Source organism: Mytilus trossulus, chromosome 7, assembly GCF_036588685.1.
Source record: "Mytilus trossulus isolate FHL-02 chromosome 7, PNRI_Mtr1.1.1.hap1, whole genome shotgun sequence".
NCBI lineage: Eukaryota > Metazoa > Mollusca > Bivalvia > Mytilida > Mytilidae > Mytilus > Mytilus trossulus.
Genome location: NC_086379.1, coordinates 83,347,678 through 83,367,588, shown reverse-complemented (window position 1 = coordinate 83,367,588; position 19,911 = coordinate 83,347,678). Strand labels below are relative to the sequence as shown.

Sequence of the window (19,911 nt, the reverse complement as noted above, 5' to 3'; positions counted from 1 at the left end):
TGATAACACTAATATTTGCATAGAGTTTACTGTTATCATCTACATTATTACACTCCTCTCTAAAAGATATCAAGGTTCTTACCACAAAGTTAAAACGTCAAATATGTTATTATTAAAACTTGTTAGTAATGGCAGAAATAAGGATTTTGACATTTTGACATACAATTTATAACTGTGAATCCATTCACATAGTTTTGGTTTACTGCTTCGGTTTAGACAGAAAGTTTCATCAAAATGACAAAAGTAACATAAATACATCAACGTGCAGAATCATATACTGTACAGAATTTCATAGAACATGTTAACTTTTTGAATCAAGAGTTTAAAAAAAAGTTAATGAATTAAACAAACCCTTTAAACCCCGTCATTGTGCAAACTTGTTTCCTTTGATATGGATACATTTTAAATTCTAAATTGTAGATAGAAAGGTTGATCCGTAGTCTATGAGTCTCTAATGAACTAATTTAGTATAGAGATTATTTATCTTGCTCATTCCGTTTAAAAGAAAATATGGTTCGCCTACCAACCTAATGCTATCCTATTAAATGGCAATCAAATATGTTACTATCTAATTACATGTCAATGGAACTTATACTGTCAGATAAAATGCTGGTAAAACTTGATACCTTTAGATTCATATATTTGAACAATAATTCACACACGATTCTTTCATACATTTGATATTTACACACCAGGATTTTGCATTGTGTTGTGTTTTGGCTATGAATTTAAAAATCACTACATAATTTCAAGATAATAGTTTAAGGGTTATTTTTTTTGTGATTCGCAATTAATTGTTCTACAAACGTTATAACCTTTTGTCTAATATTACTCCCACCAGCACCTGTTATGCTTATCTAACTAAGGTTAATGTAGTAAGCGCTCATAAATATGTTTCACATGGTCACATTCTTTATATCCGTGTTCAACAGAAGGGCCCTACAGTCCAAAATTGTTCGTTGGTTGCGGCAGCGGTTTGCCATTTAAAGTGATTTATCCAAATAAGATAGATAGTGTAATTGTGAATTCTTATAATGTATGTTTCTACTAATTATTAGACGATCTACGATGACCTGTATTTGGTTTGCTTATTATCGAAGGGCTTACAGTGACCTGTAATCATTTTGCTTGCCATTGAAAGAACTTCGGTGACATTTTTTTTTTTATCATCAAAGGGCCTACAGTTACCTGTAGTTGTTTTGCTTATCATTAAAGGGACTTCGGTGTAGTTATTTCAGTTATTTTTCGTTGTTAAATGAAAGATAGTTGTGACTTTGGCATTCACAACAAATCTTCATTTTTTGTTTATATAAATTAAATGATCTCGTTTCGTTGGTTATCCTCAATTAAAATGATAAAAATCAGTGTTTTTTTTCAACTAATTGTACAAATCAATAATTTAGATGATTTTGTCTATTAGCAGGCTGCCAATGAAAAACCCTTATATGTTTTGTTATGTCTAAGACTTGGTGCTGCAGGTCAACTTATGGCATATTACTGTTGCCCTTATCTACTACATAGGTCTAACTTACGGTATACTACTGTTGCCCTTATCTACTACATAGGTCTAACTTACGGTATACTACTGTTGCCCTTATCTACTACATAGATCAAACTTACGGTATACTACTGTTGCCCTTATCTACTACATAGATCAAACTTACGGTATACTACTGTTGCCCTTATCTACTACATAGGTCAAACTTACGGTATATTACTGTTGCCCTTATCTACTACATAGGTCAAACTTACGGTATACTACTGTTGCCCTTATCTACTACATAGGTCAAACTTATGGCATATTAATGTTGCCCTTATCTACTACATAGGTCAAACTTATGGCATATTAATGTTGCCCTTATCTACTACATAGGTCAAACTTACGGTATACTACTGTTGCCCTTATCTACTACATAGGTCAAACTTACGGTATACTACTGTAGCCCTTATCTACTACATAGGTCAAACTTACGGTATACTACTGTTGCCCTTATCTACTACATAGGTCAAACTTACGGTATACTACTGTTGCCCTTATCTACTACATAGGTCTAACTTACGGTATACTACAGTTGCCCTTATCTACTACATAGGTCTAACTTACGGTATACTACAGTTGCCCTTATCTACTACATAGGTCTAACTTACGGTATACTACTGTTGCCCTTATCTACTACATAGGTCTAACTTACGGCATACTACTGTTGCCCTTATCTACTACATAGGTCTAACTTACGGCATACTACAGTTGCCCTTATCTACTACATAGGTCTAACTTACGGTATACTACTGTTGCCCTTATCTACTACATAGGTCTAACTTACGGTATACTACTGTTGCCCTTATCTACTACATAGGTCTAACTTACGGTATACTACAGTTGCCCTTATCTACTACATAGGTCTAACTTACGGTATACTACTGTTGCCCTTATCTACTACATAGGTCAAACTTACGGTATACTACTGTTGCCCTTATCTACTACATAGGTCAAACTTACAGTATACTACTGTTGCCCTTATCTACTACATAGGTCAAACTTACGGTATACTACTGTTGTCCTTATCTACTACATAGGTCAAACTTACGGTATACTACTGTTGCCCTTATCTACTACATAGGTCAAACTTACGGTATACTACTGTTGCCCTTATCTACTACATAGGTCAAACTTACGGTATACTACTGTTGCCCTTATCTTCTACATAGGTCGGTATACCTAATATATATCTAATATAGGTGCTGCATGTCAAACTTACGGTATACTACTGTTGCCTTTATCTACTTCATAGGTCAGAATACCTAATATATATCTAACCTAGGTGCAAAACTTCTATAAAGAAAACCAATTTGTTTACTTAAGGCAAAAGGTAAATGGCGACACGGTATTAGTATCACAGTGTATTCTATTCAAATAACAATGTCTTATATTCAAGCAGCCAAAAAATAATATAATTTAGTTATAACAGCATGATGTGATGATAAAATATTCTAAAAAGGTAATTATCTTGGTGGAAGACGTAGGCAGCATCTTATATAATTTAAAAATTCATTCCTATTTTATGGACTAATTGGAACAAATTTTAATTTAACTAACAATTAGAAGACTTCAAACATCGTTCTTCGTTCAAATGATGCACACGATAACACACAATTATCTATGTTCTCTAATCTTTTCTATTGTTTTTAATCACTTTCAATATTCTCTAATCACTTTCATCATCTTTGTTTGAAGCATGAAAATCTTATTATATTGAAGCCCAACTTTTTTGTTAACTGTGTGCATGGTGTTTGTAAATACTACTAAATTATTTTTTGATTATCACGAAACCTACCATGTTGTAGTTCAACAAACTGACCTAAAACAAACTTTTTTTTTTTAAATGAAAAATAGAACGAAAATATTCACCATCTAGAAATTATAAAAGTGAGTCAAACATATGTGTCGTTATTCTTTGTGTATGTGGTGTTTAGATTTCTACTAGTAAAAATAAAAATAAAAATTTACACGAAATATTATCTACAAATAACAGAAAAAGTCCTGCAATAATGCAATATGGTCATTTAGTTTCTTTTCCTCTCTTTTGCAGTAGTTCAATCAGTTAATCACGTGACGATTTAAAAGTGGGATACACACATTTATATTTGTGAGTTGTTCATAATAAAAAAAAAATTAGCTTATTTAAATTAATTCATTTTTCAAAATGTAACAATTGATTTCCCATTTAAAATATAAATACACAATTCCAGATATTTAATGATCCCATAATTTATTCTTATATACTTTTCGTACTTCGTAAAATATCTAACAAAATACAGCCTTGACAAACCAATAAAAATACCTGACATATTTACAATGTAAAAAATGGTCAGTGCAATTTAAATGACATTGTGGAATGGTGTTGTGCACGTGTTTATATACACTTAAAGTGAAACAATACAAATGTTAAAACAGTAGAAATGTCAAATTGTCACGTTCTTGTACTGTAGTGTTATATGAATAATAAATGTTCCACTGTAGTGTGATATGAATAATAAATGTTTTACTGTAGTGTGATATGAATAATAAATACTTCTGTCGGTAAAGGACACTTCTGTTAACAATAACATTATGCATAATAACAAACTGGGAATGGTTCATAGTTTTGATCCCGCATTCCTAAGATATTTACAATATGGTAGGATGAACTACTGAATAACAAGTGTCAATGTTAAGGCATATGTGTCTCGTACTAACTGTTAAAAGCGTAAGATTTCATTCCGTATATCAGGTTTTTAACGTAGAAGCAATTTTACAAATAAATTGCAACAAATTGTTAAATGAAATTTTCTTTTCATCTAATTGTCACAATGATACAAATGTCTTAAAAAACATGTTTTAGTTCCAGGAAGATCGTCAAATTATTATAAACTTTGAAATAGTTAAAAGATCTATACCTTAAACCATAAAGCTAAGTATTGTATCAATCAATTGATATCCATCCTACCATAGTGTACTACTATAGGAATTATCACAACAAAACTTCAGTTTGAGAAAATAAACACTATAACAATTGATAATGATACTACAATGGTCGTAAAGTAAATTATAAAAAATATTCTGTCAAAAACTAAAGCGAGTGCTTTCCATTCTCTCGTTACTTTTTCCTTTCTGTCTTTCTCTTCAAGTCGTTCTTTGTATAATTTGAGAAAGTTTCGTATTTCCGCCACCTTAGAATGAAGTTGTGCTAGTTGTGTATGGTTGTCTGTTATGTCTTTTTGTACTGTTAATAAACATTCGTTGGATCCCCGCCAATCATTTGACCATTTATTGTCACTATTCACTCCCATAAAATGTGGTTTTGAAGCACACGCCATTTCTCCTTCGTTCATAAAAGGTAACACTAGATTTTCCATACATAGCATTCTGGCTACCCATGTGAACATTATCTACAAGTATTATAGATACATAGTTAGTTGTGGTCGTTACTCTTAAAATATATAATAATATCTGGAGTTATTATGAAATTAAAAATACTTATGATAAAGTAAATACCAAACTGCAAGGTAAATTAAGTCTGCTTGTCTTTTTAATTTTTATCCATGACGTGGTCAGTTCATCTTCGATTTATGAGTGTGACTATTCATCTTATATCTTTCGCCCCTCTCTTAAAAAGGAGTAATCAACAAAACAAAATATAATCAGACGCTGGAAAACATTATCCAAAGAACACGTTGGATCAAACCTGGATTTATATCCAGCTCACTTGTATAATAGTTTTTTTTATAGCTTGGTTATGCTGATAAAATTGATTGAATGGATTTTGGAGCGCTCAACACATATTGCTGAAATAAGCTTTGACTAGTTTATCTAAAGACATCAATATCACGACATTATTTAACAACGGACATTTTGATCCTCAAATATTTGTTTCTGCTTTGTCAAACATAAGGTAAAATCGTTTCCTAAACTATATGGGATTTTTTAACAATTAACATTTTGCAAATATTCAACGAAATTTATCAAAGTTAGAATCGCATGCTTAATTTGTTGAAATTTATTTTTTCTATTTCAAAGTGTTGGTCATGATAATCCAAAAATATGTGTCTGTGAGTCTTTCAGGATATTAAAAAAAAACCATGTGCAATCGTAACATCTAATCAATGATAAAAATGATGATGATATAGACAATGACAAACATTATATGTAGCATAAAATACTATGTTTAAAACCAAAATCGACAAGTAGATATAAGAATATATGGAATGGGTGTCAATAAGACAACTCCCTATCCAAGTAACAATTTGTGAAAGTAAACTATTATATGTCGAAGTACGGTCTTCAACACAGAGCCTTGGGTCACACCATGCACACCGAACAGCAATCTATAAAAGCTCCAAATAAATACTAGTGTAAAACCAACAGTCTAATCTATATAGAAACAAATAACGCGAAACACTTATGTACCATATCAAAAAAATTCAACCACAAATTAAGTAATATATGTAGTTACTTTAAACTTAAAGAAAAACCCGAACAGAATGACATTTCTGAGATTTAGATAGATAAATCAATGTCAAAGCTCAAGGAAGTTGGAGTGCAACTCTATCCATTTCCAAGAGTCATATACATCCTTTTGTATTTCCCTTGTGTATATCTAAATATTATATTTGTCTGAAACTGGTGTAAAAAAATGTGCGTAATTGGTTCTGACTTGAGAATTACATTTGCTGATATACCACTGTTTCTAGATTGATTCTTTAAGGGACATCACACTAACTTGAAACAAAATATATAGTTCTTTCCATCTGATAGATCTAAATGTTACTTCATACCATAGAACTTTGACGTTATGTAGTACAACATAGAAAATGAATATGACTTATTGACAAGGCTACGTGTTTGAGGCCGTACTTTGACCTATGATTGTCATTTCTATACGTTGTAATTTAAATGGAGAGTTGTCCCATTATCAATCATATAATATCTTCTAAGTTAGATGAGTTATTGTTATTTATATGAACTTTAGACTCTAACCCATGCTAGTACTCCAAGCCCGGTGGTAATGTAGAGGTGCAATGTCTTGACGCTGACGCCTTTGTGCATTTAATATTTACAACTTACCCTTTTAAGTGCATACGGGACAGGTGCTCGGGCTCCAAAGAAAGTCATATTAACAACAAAAACATTTAGGAAAGATGATAGTGTAATCAACACCATGTTCAAGCAGTAGTATGTACCTACAATATAGTATGTAAATAAACAACACATATAATATTTCTTGTCCAACACTTTCTCATTTTTCGATTATATACATTGCGTATTTTTGATTTTCTGAAACATCACCAGAGGTAGTTCTAACATTGTGTATCAGGTATAAATTGACGTTAAAAATGCGAAGTCATCGAGTTAAAGCAATGAAACAAGCTAAAAGCAGCTTATAAAACTAAAAATATTACTGTGGAATCATTTATTCTTGTGAATACCATTTATTGCGAATACCTTGAATTGTACAAACAAATCATTGGAAATGTGTACTCATTAGATTTAAAATGTAGTTAATCGATTGCGAATTCTTTTCCAAAATTAATAGTATTCATTGAAAAATAATGATTCCAAAGTATGTTTTCCCCAAACTTCAATCTGTTTATGTATCTGAAAAATATGACGTATACAAAACATACATATATTAAATATAATAATGATTGTTAAACAATTGATAACATAATTTCACTAGGTTACATTGCCATTTGCGATACGACTTCATTGCAGTAAAAAGTGCAATATTTTATGGGAAATATAATTTGATAAAAAAAAACATCTTACGTACTTAAGGGTGTATGACAATTGGTAGGTTGTTGTCATAAGCTTTGTATCGACATGTATTGGATATTGCGAGAGGAATTATTAGTCAGAATACAGATTTACATGTTTAACATTCAAGAATCACCTAAATTATAAAAGAAAAAGCACTTAACATCCAAATAGCATTTGCTAGTAAATTCTCACAACAGAATTATATCGTTAGAGTTATAATGAGATGTGGTATGATAACCATAAAAGGTCAAAGTACGGAACCTTGGCTCCAACCAAGTAGTAAACAATAAAGGGCCCCAAAAAGTGACTAGTGTAAAACCATTCAAAAGGGTAAACCAACGATCTATGTTTTATAAAAAAGAGAAGTGAGAAACGAGAAACACTTGTAAACCATATCAACAAACGACAAATTCTGAACATCCGGACATATATCTAATGAAATGATTAACACATACAAACCTTGGAAAGGGATAAATAGAAAACATTAAATTGAAACATACAAACCTTGGAAAGGATAAATAGAAAACATTAAATTGAAACATACAAACCTTGGAAAGGGATAAAAAGAAAACATTAAATTGAAACAGACTAACACAATTGTCGGTGTAATACAAAGACAAACAATAATTTTAGGAAATATTTCGCTGATTCAACAAAATTGAAGGTTAAGGGTGAAAGATTATCTTTTCGTCAAGAAATCCGTAAACCATGTTTTAGTTAGCACCAATACCTAGCTATAAAACTGTTAGACTGGCTGATGTGAAAGACTTGCATAATAATGCAACTAATAGACGTGTTTCCATCACCACCTCAAAGATGGATAAAGCTGTGAAATAAAGCTCATATGAATTGTTGTTATATATTAAGAAGTCACAATGCAAATTCAGCAAATATTGCTTCTGTGAAATATAAAATAAATGCAGTTTAGAAAGAAAACATGCAATGCGAAAGTATGGACTTGCACCTAATGTAATGTTATGGCGTATTTTTATTTTCAATATAAATAATATAGGTTTGTTATTCTTGGATATTCTGTTAACGCACCTCAATCAACCGTTAAGTTGCAAAAATATTAAAAATATTAGTCAATTGACCAGTGTTTGAACGAAATTCGCAAACATTGTATCAGAGAGGCGTCATACAAATAGAGGACATCAATGCCACAGAGGACTGGCTTAGGGGACATATAACATGTATTAGCAGACGTTTCGTGTTCAATTAAATTCTAGAGCGTGAACGTTTTTAACCAAATTATATTTGTATTAAATTTTGTCAATATAATGAACTTGTATACCACTGTCATACTATTGAGAGTTTTAGCTAGCAATAACACTAGGTTTAATCCACCATTTTTCTACATGAAAAATGCATGTACCAAGTCAGGAATATTACAGTTGTTATCCATTCGTTTGATGTGTTTGAACTTTTAATTTTGACTTTTGCTTAGAGACTTTATATTTATAATTTTCCTCGAGGTTCGGTATTACTTTTTGTCGTAATGGCAAAATTTGAAATGGTATATTCTGAATGAGAGTTATCTAAACTTTAATTTAGGCTTTGAATAGTGATGTCTTTGTATTTATAGTGAAGGTGTTATATAAATAAATATGTTAGAATGTCAAATTGAAAAATCATGAAAAATATCCTGATCATATAGATATAGAATAATCAGTGGCTGTTGGATGTGCCTTTCCAATGACGTATTTTTCCTGTGTTGCTTAAACAGATAGATTTGTAAACAGAAGTAAAAGTGTCTTACATCCCTTTCCAAATTGAAAAGGATTGGGTGTTCAATATATCTCAAATTTTTAAAAGATAATTATTTTTAGAACAATTTAACATGACTATTCTGCTAAAACCCAATTAAAATAACGTTTATGATATCATGAAAAATGCATGCCTGAATCATCTTGAAATCTTCCAAACATTATCATCTAATTCCCTACATTTTTATTTACATACAAAAAAACTTTGGTTCAAACAAACATTATTTCCGATTTTACTACTATTATTGCTACCCAGACTCACTTTACTTTCAAAATATGAAATTGTTTCTACAAAGATAAGGTAAGTTTGCAACTGCAATGTGGGGAATTCGAGCTCAAAACCTCAGTGTTTACAGGCTTATGATATGGTAGTTCGACTACTCATATTTCTCGGACGCCGTGGCACAAACAATAATACCAGGTTTATTACTAGTTCTGTCACTTGTCGGTGTTGCACAGTCATTATCTAATGTTTATGTTCCCTTTAAATCTCTATTTTGCTTACATTGGTTTTTACACAGCATTTTGATTTTAAAAATGAACACACATAACTAAAAATTTCATGTTCATACAATTAAAACTAAAAACTAGAATATCATCTTGGCATTGTTGTTTTGTATAAAATTTCGAATGGAAATGCGAAACGTGCCAAAGAGACAACCCGACCATAGAGCACACAAAAAGCAGGGAATTTTTTTTGAGCTGGAATATAATTTTTTTTATTTAAAACAGGACTGTTCAAAACGTATCAAAAACATGAAAAAGTATTAAATATAATGCAAAATAACAGAATGAAATTATGTTATCAATATCGATATGAAATAACACTTTTTAATATGCATTGAAAGTTAGAGCACATATTTGAAGAATCGACGCTGTAATCAAGTTAGAAATTAAATTGCTATTGAGCGTTTTCAAACAGTTCATGCATTGCACATATGCGTATTTTTTAAGACATATCTGATTTTACAAAGACGTATTAAATCATTGAATTCACAAAATTATCACAAAGATTATACATACAATAAATTTGTTTTACAAATATAAGAATAGAACACACACATTTAAATTAAAGTATATATAGAAATGCACAATCACACACTAACAAAAGGTAATGAAAGTGCAAATAATGCAAATAATGCAACAGAAATAATATGTGCACCATTATTCAAACTACAATGAAGTTCCTAGATGAGGGGGTCACTAATGCAAAAGTTCCTAGATGAGGGGATCACTAATGCAGAATACTCACTTTAACAAAAGAGGGTTTGGGTAAAAACCCTAGCCAGAAAGAGGGGCAATGTAAGATGTTCGAAAGATAACTAAGAAGAATAAAGCACTTCTTAAATGACTGAAAGTGTTCCTTCCAATAAAAAGATAGGTATATGAAAGTTAGTGCAAATATTGTTGGTGATAGATAAAGCTAGAAACTTGAATTCGTGATGAATGTTGTTAATTTATACAAGTAGCAAATTGTGAACTGAAACGATTATTTGAACAGAAATATAAACATTTAATCTTATATTGCAAAAAACTAGCAAAGGATCGTCTGACAGTATTTCTCAGAATAAACTGAGTAAAAATTAATCTAGTAATCTTGATATTTTGAAATATCTACGCTTGTCAGATTTTCCCTTTCCTTTCTGGTTTTTAAAAATAGTACTTTCATTTTGCCCCTATGTACTATTTTTGGTCACATGCGTTTTATTTTCAGTTGACTGCGTGTAATGGCTTAAAGAGAAAACCTACCCAGGTGAGGCACAAATTATTTAATCTACCTACCAAAGATGGGGCATTTCAGATGATCTGAGAGTTGCATTTGCAACCAAAGATTCCTGAGATTCGCATTTTTAGATATGTAGTAGCATAAACTATGTTTAATCATTGTCCTCAAATTGTTTTTGGTAAAAGAAAAAAAGGCCTTGCATAGTAACAATAGTAACAAATAAAACTCTTCGAAAAAAATGATGCAGCTAAATTAGAAAATGTTTCTCCATGTTGTAAGTCAGGTTCGAAGTACTATCTTTAAAAAATCTGACTTTTCAAACAAAGCCGAATAGTACATGCAGTTGCTTAAAAAGTTAAATACATTGCAAAATAATTTCTTAACAAGACGCTTATAACTCATAACTAACCTTAAAATTTCACGAAACTACCAAAAGCTTAATCGTGAAAATATTTGAGATAATTTTGATTGAAGAGAATTATTTCAATAGAGGTCGCCAAGTAAAAATTATCACTTAAAGGAAATAGTATACCAGATTTACTTTAAAAAGATGAATTCTAAGTGAACAACATGACAAAAATGAAAAGCAAATGCAATATTCAATGTAATAAAATTTCTACACTACTTGAAATCTAAAACGTTATAAAAAAGTGAATCATCGTGGATGAAATGTGATAAAGAAAACTTTATATCTACTCAACGACAGGTGATTTAAATAACAGGCATAACAAACGTGACAAATTGTTCCAAAAGTGACTGGTTTTTGTGAGAGGCAGATAATTTCTATGATCATGCACTTTGGAAGAAAAGCTTGAGAAAAGTGTATTTTTCTTATTAATGTTTGCCAAGTGTTAAAATGTGCTCAGGTCACCAGTCTTTAAAACCCTATTGTCTAGAACACCAGCACTACAACATTTCCTTACCTAAGATAGGTACACGCACTGCGGCCGGTGGTAAATTAGCCTCAAACAACAACATAAGAACGAAGAACGCCATGAAAATACTCATCCCTGTTGGAAAGATAGAAAAGCATGGTTAAGAGAAAGCATCTACGTACAGGCTTACCTAATACCGGAATCGACCCTTCCGTCGGCGTCATGTTCCCGCTATACAGAATAAGTAATATGAAGAACGCCATAAAAAGGGTCATACCTAAAACAAAAGAAAAAAATATTCGATTTTGAGCTTTTCGAAATAGGTTTATTGGGAGACGGTTGCCATTTTTGCGAAATTCCTTTTTGTAGATAAGGTTTCAATTGTAATAAATTTCCCCTGCTAGATTATGATTTTTATGGTAATAGCCAAAACACCTCAAATTAGAGAAAATTGTCATTTAGGGCAAATTCCTTGATTATTTCGGCCATTTCCCGTTTTGTATATTATAGGTTTCATTTTGATGAGTTTTGAGTATTGAAAAAAATCTTAACTTCCTGTTATAGAGATATTTCACTATTTAAGGTTACTCTCTTTTTAGGAAAACCTATAGAATCTTTGAATTCACTTATAATTAAAAGTGTAAATATCTTTAAATCAGCGGCATGGTCTTATGAAAAACTTTAAGCAGGGGGTCTAATAAATGTAAAAAGGAATATCACGGAGTCTTATGGTTTATAATACCTTTACATTAGGTCAATGCTACACTGTTTATTGAAAATATTAATAAAAATAGGAGCTCTTCGCCAGCCACAAGTCCAGGTTCAACCCACCATTTTTGTCTTAAAATGCCCAGTACCAATTCAGGAAAATGGCCATTGTTATTTCATAGTTTGTTTCTGTATGTGTTACATTTTGGTGTTGTGTTTCTGTTGTGTCGTAGTTCTCTTATATTTGATACGTTTCTCTCAGTTTTAGTGTGTAAGAATTTTTTTGATTTTTTTTTTATCTCAATCGAATTATGAATTTCGAACAGCGGTATACTACTGTTGCCTTTATTTATCATATTTTTTTCTTACCAATATTATATACATATTTTTCCATTTATCTACAAACTAAACATTGTCTTACATTTATCAAAACAAAAGTAGTTACTTTCAAATTTGTTTTGTATTTATAGAATGAAGGGGGAAATATTTTGATGGAAGAAACCTAACTGATTTAAGATAGAAAAGATTTTAGTTCTGATAAATAAACTTTACTTTTAAAAATTAATCCTCAGGAATTTATGATTTTGTCATATATATACAAGAAATAGTTGCCAGTAAAAATTAACCAATAGTCAATCAATCTATCATATTGCTATTGTTTCATTTATGCAGGTTATTGAAAATTTGAACATACATTAGGCCGTTAGTTTTCTCGTTTGAATTGTATTTCATTGTCATTTCGGGGCTTGTTACAGCTGACTATTTGGTATGGGCTTTGCTCATTGTTGAAGGCCAAACGGTGACTAATAGTTGTTAATTTCTGTGTCAGTTTTGGTATCTTGTGGAGATTTGTCTCCTTGTGAATCAAACCGCATCTTCTTCTTTTTTTTTTTTTTTTTTTATATTTATAGACTTTTAAATTTCAGTTGAATGTAATTATTTCTTAAGTTTACATTCAGTTATTCATGTTGTGTGTTTAGAACTTGTACAATTCATACTTTAATTTATTTATTTATATTTTCCCATAACCCTATTCTGACTTACCGATGTTCATAATAAAATGTCGAATATACCAAAAAAATCGAATGAATAAATCGGGTAAAATACAATCTAGGGAAAACATAGGTACCGGATTTAATTGATAAAAAAACAAAACAATATGACAAGTCGACAGTATGCTATAAAATGAACCATGAGGAAAAATGCTATCCAAATATATGTTAAATTAATAGTGACACATATTAATCAAATCCAAACGTTCTACGTTCTATCCCGATTTAGTTTTTTGTCCATGGATTTATGAGTTTTGAACAGCGGTATACTACTGTTGCCTTTATCTAAGCAATGAACCTTCAATTTAATTTTATAAAACATGAATATCGATCAAACAAAGATTAGATATGATCTAAGTAAAATAAAAAAAAAGTCAAATTATATAGCAATATTAACCATGCATATCTAGAACACAAAACTAAAAAAAACTATAGTATAATGAAAGCAACAAAATCGGACAAAAATATAAAAAAAAATTGAAGAAATTAGTCTTAACCGGTATAAACTTGACAAAGGTAGTCTTAACCGGTATAAACTTGACAAAGGTGGGAAAATACGAAACGGGATCGAGGATAAATCAACCGATAAATAAATTGATAAAAAATACATCTCAAGAAGACAGGAAAATGATAATTCCAACTACAAATTCCCAAATTTGGAAGACATGATAGCTTTATAGATCCCAAAAATTGAAAATCATTGATAAAATCTAAGATGTGATATAACAAAATGACAAAGCAATACAAGACAGAAAATCTAAGGTTTTAACTACATAGAGCAATAAAAGAACAAATATCGAAATAAACAGATCATGCAGTATAATTAGAATTGTAAAAAATGAAATATATAACAACATATGAAACATGTATATAATAAATCAATATGTACGCGCTTACATTAAGTACTACTTTTTTTTACTATTAAGCATTTGTATGTGGAAGTCATAACTGATTTGTTTTTGTGTTTGTTTTCTATAAATTGTTATTCTTTTTACGTGGAGTTCCATAACACAAACATCGATTACCACTGTCCGAGATTTAACACAAAGTTAACCTTTTCATCATCTTAAAAGTTATGTTAGTTCACGGTAATATCTTCAGAATAATTGACAGAAAAATCGTTAATACTGCTTGATTTACTTAATAACGTAACTATATGAATAAATCCCCTGTTTACTAATTTCTTTCATTTCTAAAGTAAATAACACAGTTTGTAAACTGTCAATAGCAATATAAGTTCACCGTGGGACTGTCAGTTTACCAAACTTACATTATTACAATCTCAAATTATTTGTTTGTACAATTTACCAATCAATGAAAAAACAAACTATACAATTTGAAAATCTAATAGTCATATATAAAGAAAGAATCTTGATAAGAAAACATTATTTGATAGCCTCGCGATACAAATATCATCACACATCGATATTCAAAGGAATAAACAGCAGACAACATATCAATTGTATGATCTGTATGATCAATTTGACGAACTACTCTTAACTTATTTAAGGAGGTTATAATAACATAAACAGCAATATTCTACTGTTGCATTTATACAGTTCTATTTTTTTAAATATATTACATACTACAAACAGCTCATTTAAATGTGTAGTTATGCATATGTAATTTAAACAGATGCGCGAATTTTATCCGACATTATTTCTGGTCCCATAGTGTGTCGGATAACGAAGGTTACACTGTAATTTGTTTGTATTTCTTTTTTTTAAACTTTGTACTCGTTTATTACTGACACTGCACAATACTGTGTCTTCACGAATTGTTTTATGTAGAAGTCAAAATCCCAAGAATAAAACTAGATGCTTGAAAACAATCAAAGATCAAATAAATAGATAACAGGTGTACTGAAAAACAAGGAGGGAATTTCAAATTCAAAAGAAATTTTAAAGCAATACACAGATGTTGATGACTTTCTTGTGTTACATTCCGTAGTAGTACTCGAGGACGGAAAACTAACATTTGATTTGATTTGAATATGAATGATATTCCTAACCAAAACAGTTGCCTTTCAGATAAATATTAGGTAAAGGTGGCCAACGAGGTTGCCCGACCCAAATATTCACGAACACATGTGAATATATTCATTTATATTATGTCCATTGTTGGACGATACTAAAAGTTTTCATGTGAAGAAACGTGAAATATTTTGGTGCTTCGGAGACATGTGACACCCGTCGTGTTGCTTATGTTTGTACGAGACATGTGACACCCGTCGTGTTGCTTATGTTTGTACGAGACATGTGACACCCGTCGTGTTGCTTATGTTTGTACGAGACATGTGACACCCGTCGTGTTGCTTATGTTTGTACGAGACATGTGACACCCGTCGTGTTGCTTATGTTTGTACGAGACATGTGACACCCGTCGTGTTGCTTATGTTTGTACGAGACATGTGACACCCGTCGTGTTGCTTATGTTTGTACGAGACATGTGACACCCGTCGTGTTGCTTATGTTTGTACGAGACATGTGACACCCGTCGTGTTGCTTATGTTTGTACGAGACATGTGACACCCGTCGTGTTGCTTATGTTTGTACGAGACATGTGACACCCGTCGTGTTGCTTATGTTTGTACGAGACATGTGACACCCGTCGTGTTGCTTATGTTTGTACGAGACATGTGACACCCGTCGTGTTGCTTATGTTTGTACGAGACATGTGACACCCGTCGTGTTGCTTATGTTTGTACGAGACATGTGACACCCGTCGTGTTGCTTATGTTTGTACGAGACATGTGACACCCGTCGTGTTGCTTATGTTTGTACGAGACACGTGACACCCGTCGTGTTGCTTATGTTTGTACGAGACACGTGACACCCGTCGTGTTGCTTATGTTTGTACGAGACATGTGACACCCGTCGTGTTGCTTATGTTTGTACGAGACATGTGACACCCGTCGTGTTGCTTATGTTTGTACGAGACACGTGACACCCGTCGTGTTGCTTATGTTTGTACAAATGATTGAATGTCCCTGTAGTCCATTTGCCAATAACGTGTTTGAAACAGATGTTGTCATGCGCACGACAGTTCATAAACCATCGTTTCTATATCTACCACAAATAGCTAACTTGTTTTATAACAAATAAACAAATGTCCCTTTGTTAAAAGTAGACGTCCATAAAAATCATATATATAACAATAATTGATATAATTATCATACAAACCAAGCATCATTTTTGCAGGTGATTCAGGCGGGATCCAAAACAAAACTAACGTTAAAGAGGTCAATAACACACAGGGTAATATCAATATATTGGCATAAAATGTTGCTCTCCTTCGTATCACAAGTGTAAAGGTTAGATCTATGAACGCATAATCGCAACAGACATAATTCATCTCATGGCGTACGGCAGTAATGTCTTTAATTTCCCAAACATTACTTTCTGTATAGTCTGCCAAGCTAAAGTTTGCTTGTCCATTTTTAAACTGTAAATCGAGTTGATTACCACCGTAAGTCCATGATCCAAACTTAAGGGTACAGTTTTGTTTATCAAATGGAAAGGTCGCCACGTCTATGTTACACTGACTTTTAAATACTGCCTGTGGAAGCCATGAAATATCTCCTGTATGTTGTACGATAATTAATGCATCCCTGTACTCTGTAATTCGTTTATCAGCACTAAAATGGAAAATCAGTTTTGATCTAAGTACAAAATACAAACATTTTTATCAAACTTGTGTTGCCAAATAGAAGAAAAATATGTATACCAAAGGCAAACTGCAATAGTTCTTGTTTACTAATCACCAATTATTTATGTGCAAATCAAGTCAAGGAAAACAAACAAAAAGTCAAACAATAACACATGCTATATATAGTTACTTAAGGATATATTCTTCTGAAGTATCATTCTCGTTGAAATATGGTTCTGGAATCATTTCTAAAACATGTGATACAAGTTGGAAAAAGCAGGGATTTTAAAAATGTTCTAATAGTATTACCAAAAGATCAACGTCAACTAGGACTTCCGTCGTTACTTACAAGTGTCTGTTCAGACGTCCATAGAGCATCATTTAACTTGCATTTTAACGTTGAGTCGTTTGTGTTTTCTCTTATTTTTGAGATATTGAGATAAGACGTGGTACGGTACTTGTCTATCCCAAATTCACGTATTTGGTTTTGCTGTTATATTTGTTATTGTCGTGGTGTTTTGTATGTTGCTTGGTCCGTTTCTGTGTGTGTTGCGTTTCGGTGTTGTGTCGTTGTTCTCCTCTCATAATAAATGCGTTTCCCTCGGTTTAAGTTTGTTACCCCGATTTTGTTTTTTGTCCATGGATTTATGAGTTTTGAACAGCGGTATACTACTGTTGCCTTTATTTATATACATTTTTTTTAAATTTTTAACACCCGTTTATCTCAAGATTGTCGTCGTACAAATAACAACACAAAACAGTATTTGTTTTTTTACATTCTTGAACATACATCTATATAACATCATACCAGCAGCGATTGCATACGGATACGCTTTTCTCGGGCCTATTTTTCTGATCATAATACTCTTGATAGAGGATTGCTGCTCGCAAGGTAATTTGTATATCAAGAGTACTAACTGGTTAAAATGAGGTCTTCCATTTGTAATTTTTATGGACGCAATCACTAGTTGGATGATTTATTGAATATCCTTTTCACAGATGATAGCAGATATGTTCTTTATGTCGATCACGAATGTGGCCTACCGAGATAGACAATTTTTTGGGTATGTAATAACATAAGCAACACGACGGGTGCCACATGTTGAGCAGGATCTGCTTACCCTTCTGGAGCACATGAGATCACCCCCAGCTTTTTTAGTGGGGTTCGTCTTGTTAGTCTTTAGTTTTCTATGTTGTGTCTTGTGTACTATTATTCGTCTGTTGGTCTTTTTCTTTGTTTTGCAATGCATTGTCATCTTATTTGCGATCTATGAGTTTGACGGGTCTCTTTCGCCCCTCTTTTACCACTGGTCCAGCCAAGTTAATGTTTGAAGCTTCCCTTTTTTTTTTAAAGATATACAACAAGGACCATATACAACAAGACGGAACTACATATATATTGATTTAAAGTCTAATCTGTGTGTTCATGCTTAATAGCAAGTAATCTTCCTTCCGCTAATGTTAATTAACTTTGATGTCAAAATTGGTTATTCTTGAAGTCTGGCTGACGCTTTTATCACCATTTATAATGAACCTTAGGAATCCTATAGTCATTTAAAAATTCATGCCAATACCAGCAAGGACATACTGAATTAAAAAGCTGTTTTATCTTGTTAAGTAGCACGATGATGGTTGCGTGATGTTAATCTGGTTAAACTGTTAAAGGTAATGAATTCTGATGGAATATTTATAACTGTTTCATTATGAAACTGGAAAACATGAAACATGTATGTTCCGAAATGATCATATAATATGAAGATTATCTATTTGGAAACATGGATACTATAGGAATTTTTTATATGGATATAATATGAAGATTTTCTATTTGGACTAGACTCCTTGTTGAAGACCGTCCCTTGACCAGTATAATGGTTTACTTTTATAATTGTGCATTGGATGGAGAGTTGTCTCATTGACACTCATTCCACATCTTCTTATATCTATATATGAAATCTGGAGGCATATTTTATAGGCATATACTATAAAAATTGTCTATTGGGTACTATAGGAATATTTAAAAGTTAAACAGGTGTACATTTCCTAAGTAAACTAAAAGATAATGACATGTTCATAAATAATAAGGCCGTTAGTTATCTCGTTTGAATTAATTTACATTGTCATTTCGGGACCTTTTATAGCTGACTATGCGGTATGGGCTTTGCTCATTGTTGAAGGCCGTATGGTGACATATAAGTGTTAATTTCTGTGTCATTTCGGTCTCTTGTTGGGATTAGTCTCATTACTATCATACCACATCTTCTTTTTTTCATATTAACAGTTGGAAAATTGCAATGTTCCTATTGATGTAACCATAATCACGTTCCCTCTTCCAGAATGTCACCTCCCGAGTAAGACGTATAACCGGGTGTGTACTAACATGAGGAACACGCCTACGACTGATGCCATATGGGGAACAGGATCTGCTTACCCTTCGTGAGCACATGAGATCACCCTTACTTGCTTACACAGTCATTTTTTGTTTTTACTATTGAGGATGTCATCTCATGTACATTTCAAATATTGGGTATAAACCATTCAGTAAATTGAGGTTAAATTTATATTTTTAACAAATAGGTTACCGGACTATTTTAACACCAAATTCCTTAGAAGTTACTTCAATTACCAAAATAACGCAAAATTCATATGTATGCATATATATTATTACCAATAATCTCTACTTCCCTATGATAAGGCGACAAACACTTATATTTCTATATAGACGTTAATATCGACTAACAGTAAATGCTTTACAAAGCAATCAAGTAGCGATCTTTTAGTCAATAAACGGTATTCAATGTTTAAAGATGCTTACACGACAATAAATACAGTAGTTCGAAGG

At 31.9% G+C, this 19,911-nt stretch overlaps 1 protein-coding gene across 3 annotated transcripts in view; it reads right to left on the bottom strand.

Annotated features, from left to right (window-relative positions):
* Positions 1-2,581: 2,581 nt before the first annotated feature.
* The window catches only part of LOC134726016 (neuronal acetylcholine receptor subunit alpha-10-like), a 65,689-nt gene continuing 48,359 nt past the window's right edge, over positions 2,582-19,911 (bottom strand). For 2 of the 3 annotated variants that reach the window (XM_063590373.1, XM_063590371.1), the window contains exons 5-8: positions 16,607-17,061; positions 11,713-11,799; positions 6,605-6,720; positions 2,582-4,929 (exon numbers count right to left, since the gene is read on the bottom strand). In XM_063590373.1, the coding sequence (XP_063446443.1) occupies positions 4,525-4,929; positions 6,605-6,720; positions 11,713-11,799; positions 16,607-17,061 (1,063 nt within the window). In that variant the 3' untranslated portion in view covers positions 2,582-4,524. Of the gene's footprint in view, positions 4,930-6,604; positions 6,721-11,712; positions 11,800-11,854; positions 11,942-16,606; positions 17,062-19,911 lie in introns of all 3 variants that reach the window. The other variant, XM_063590372.1, reaches the window with a different exon arrangement.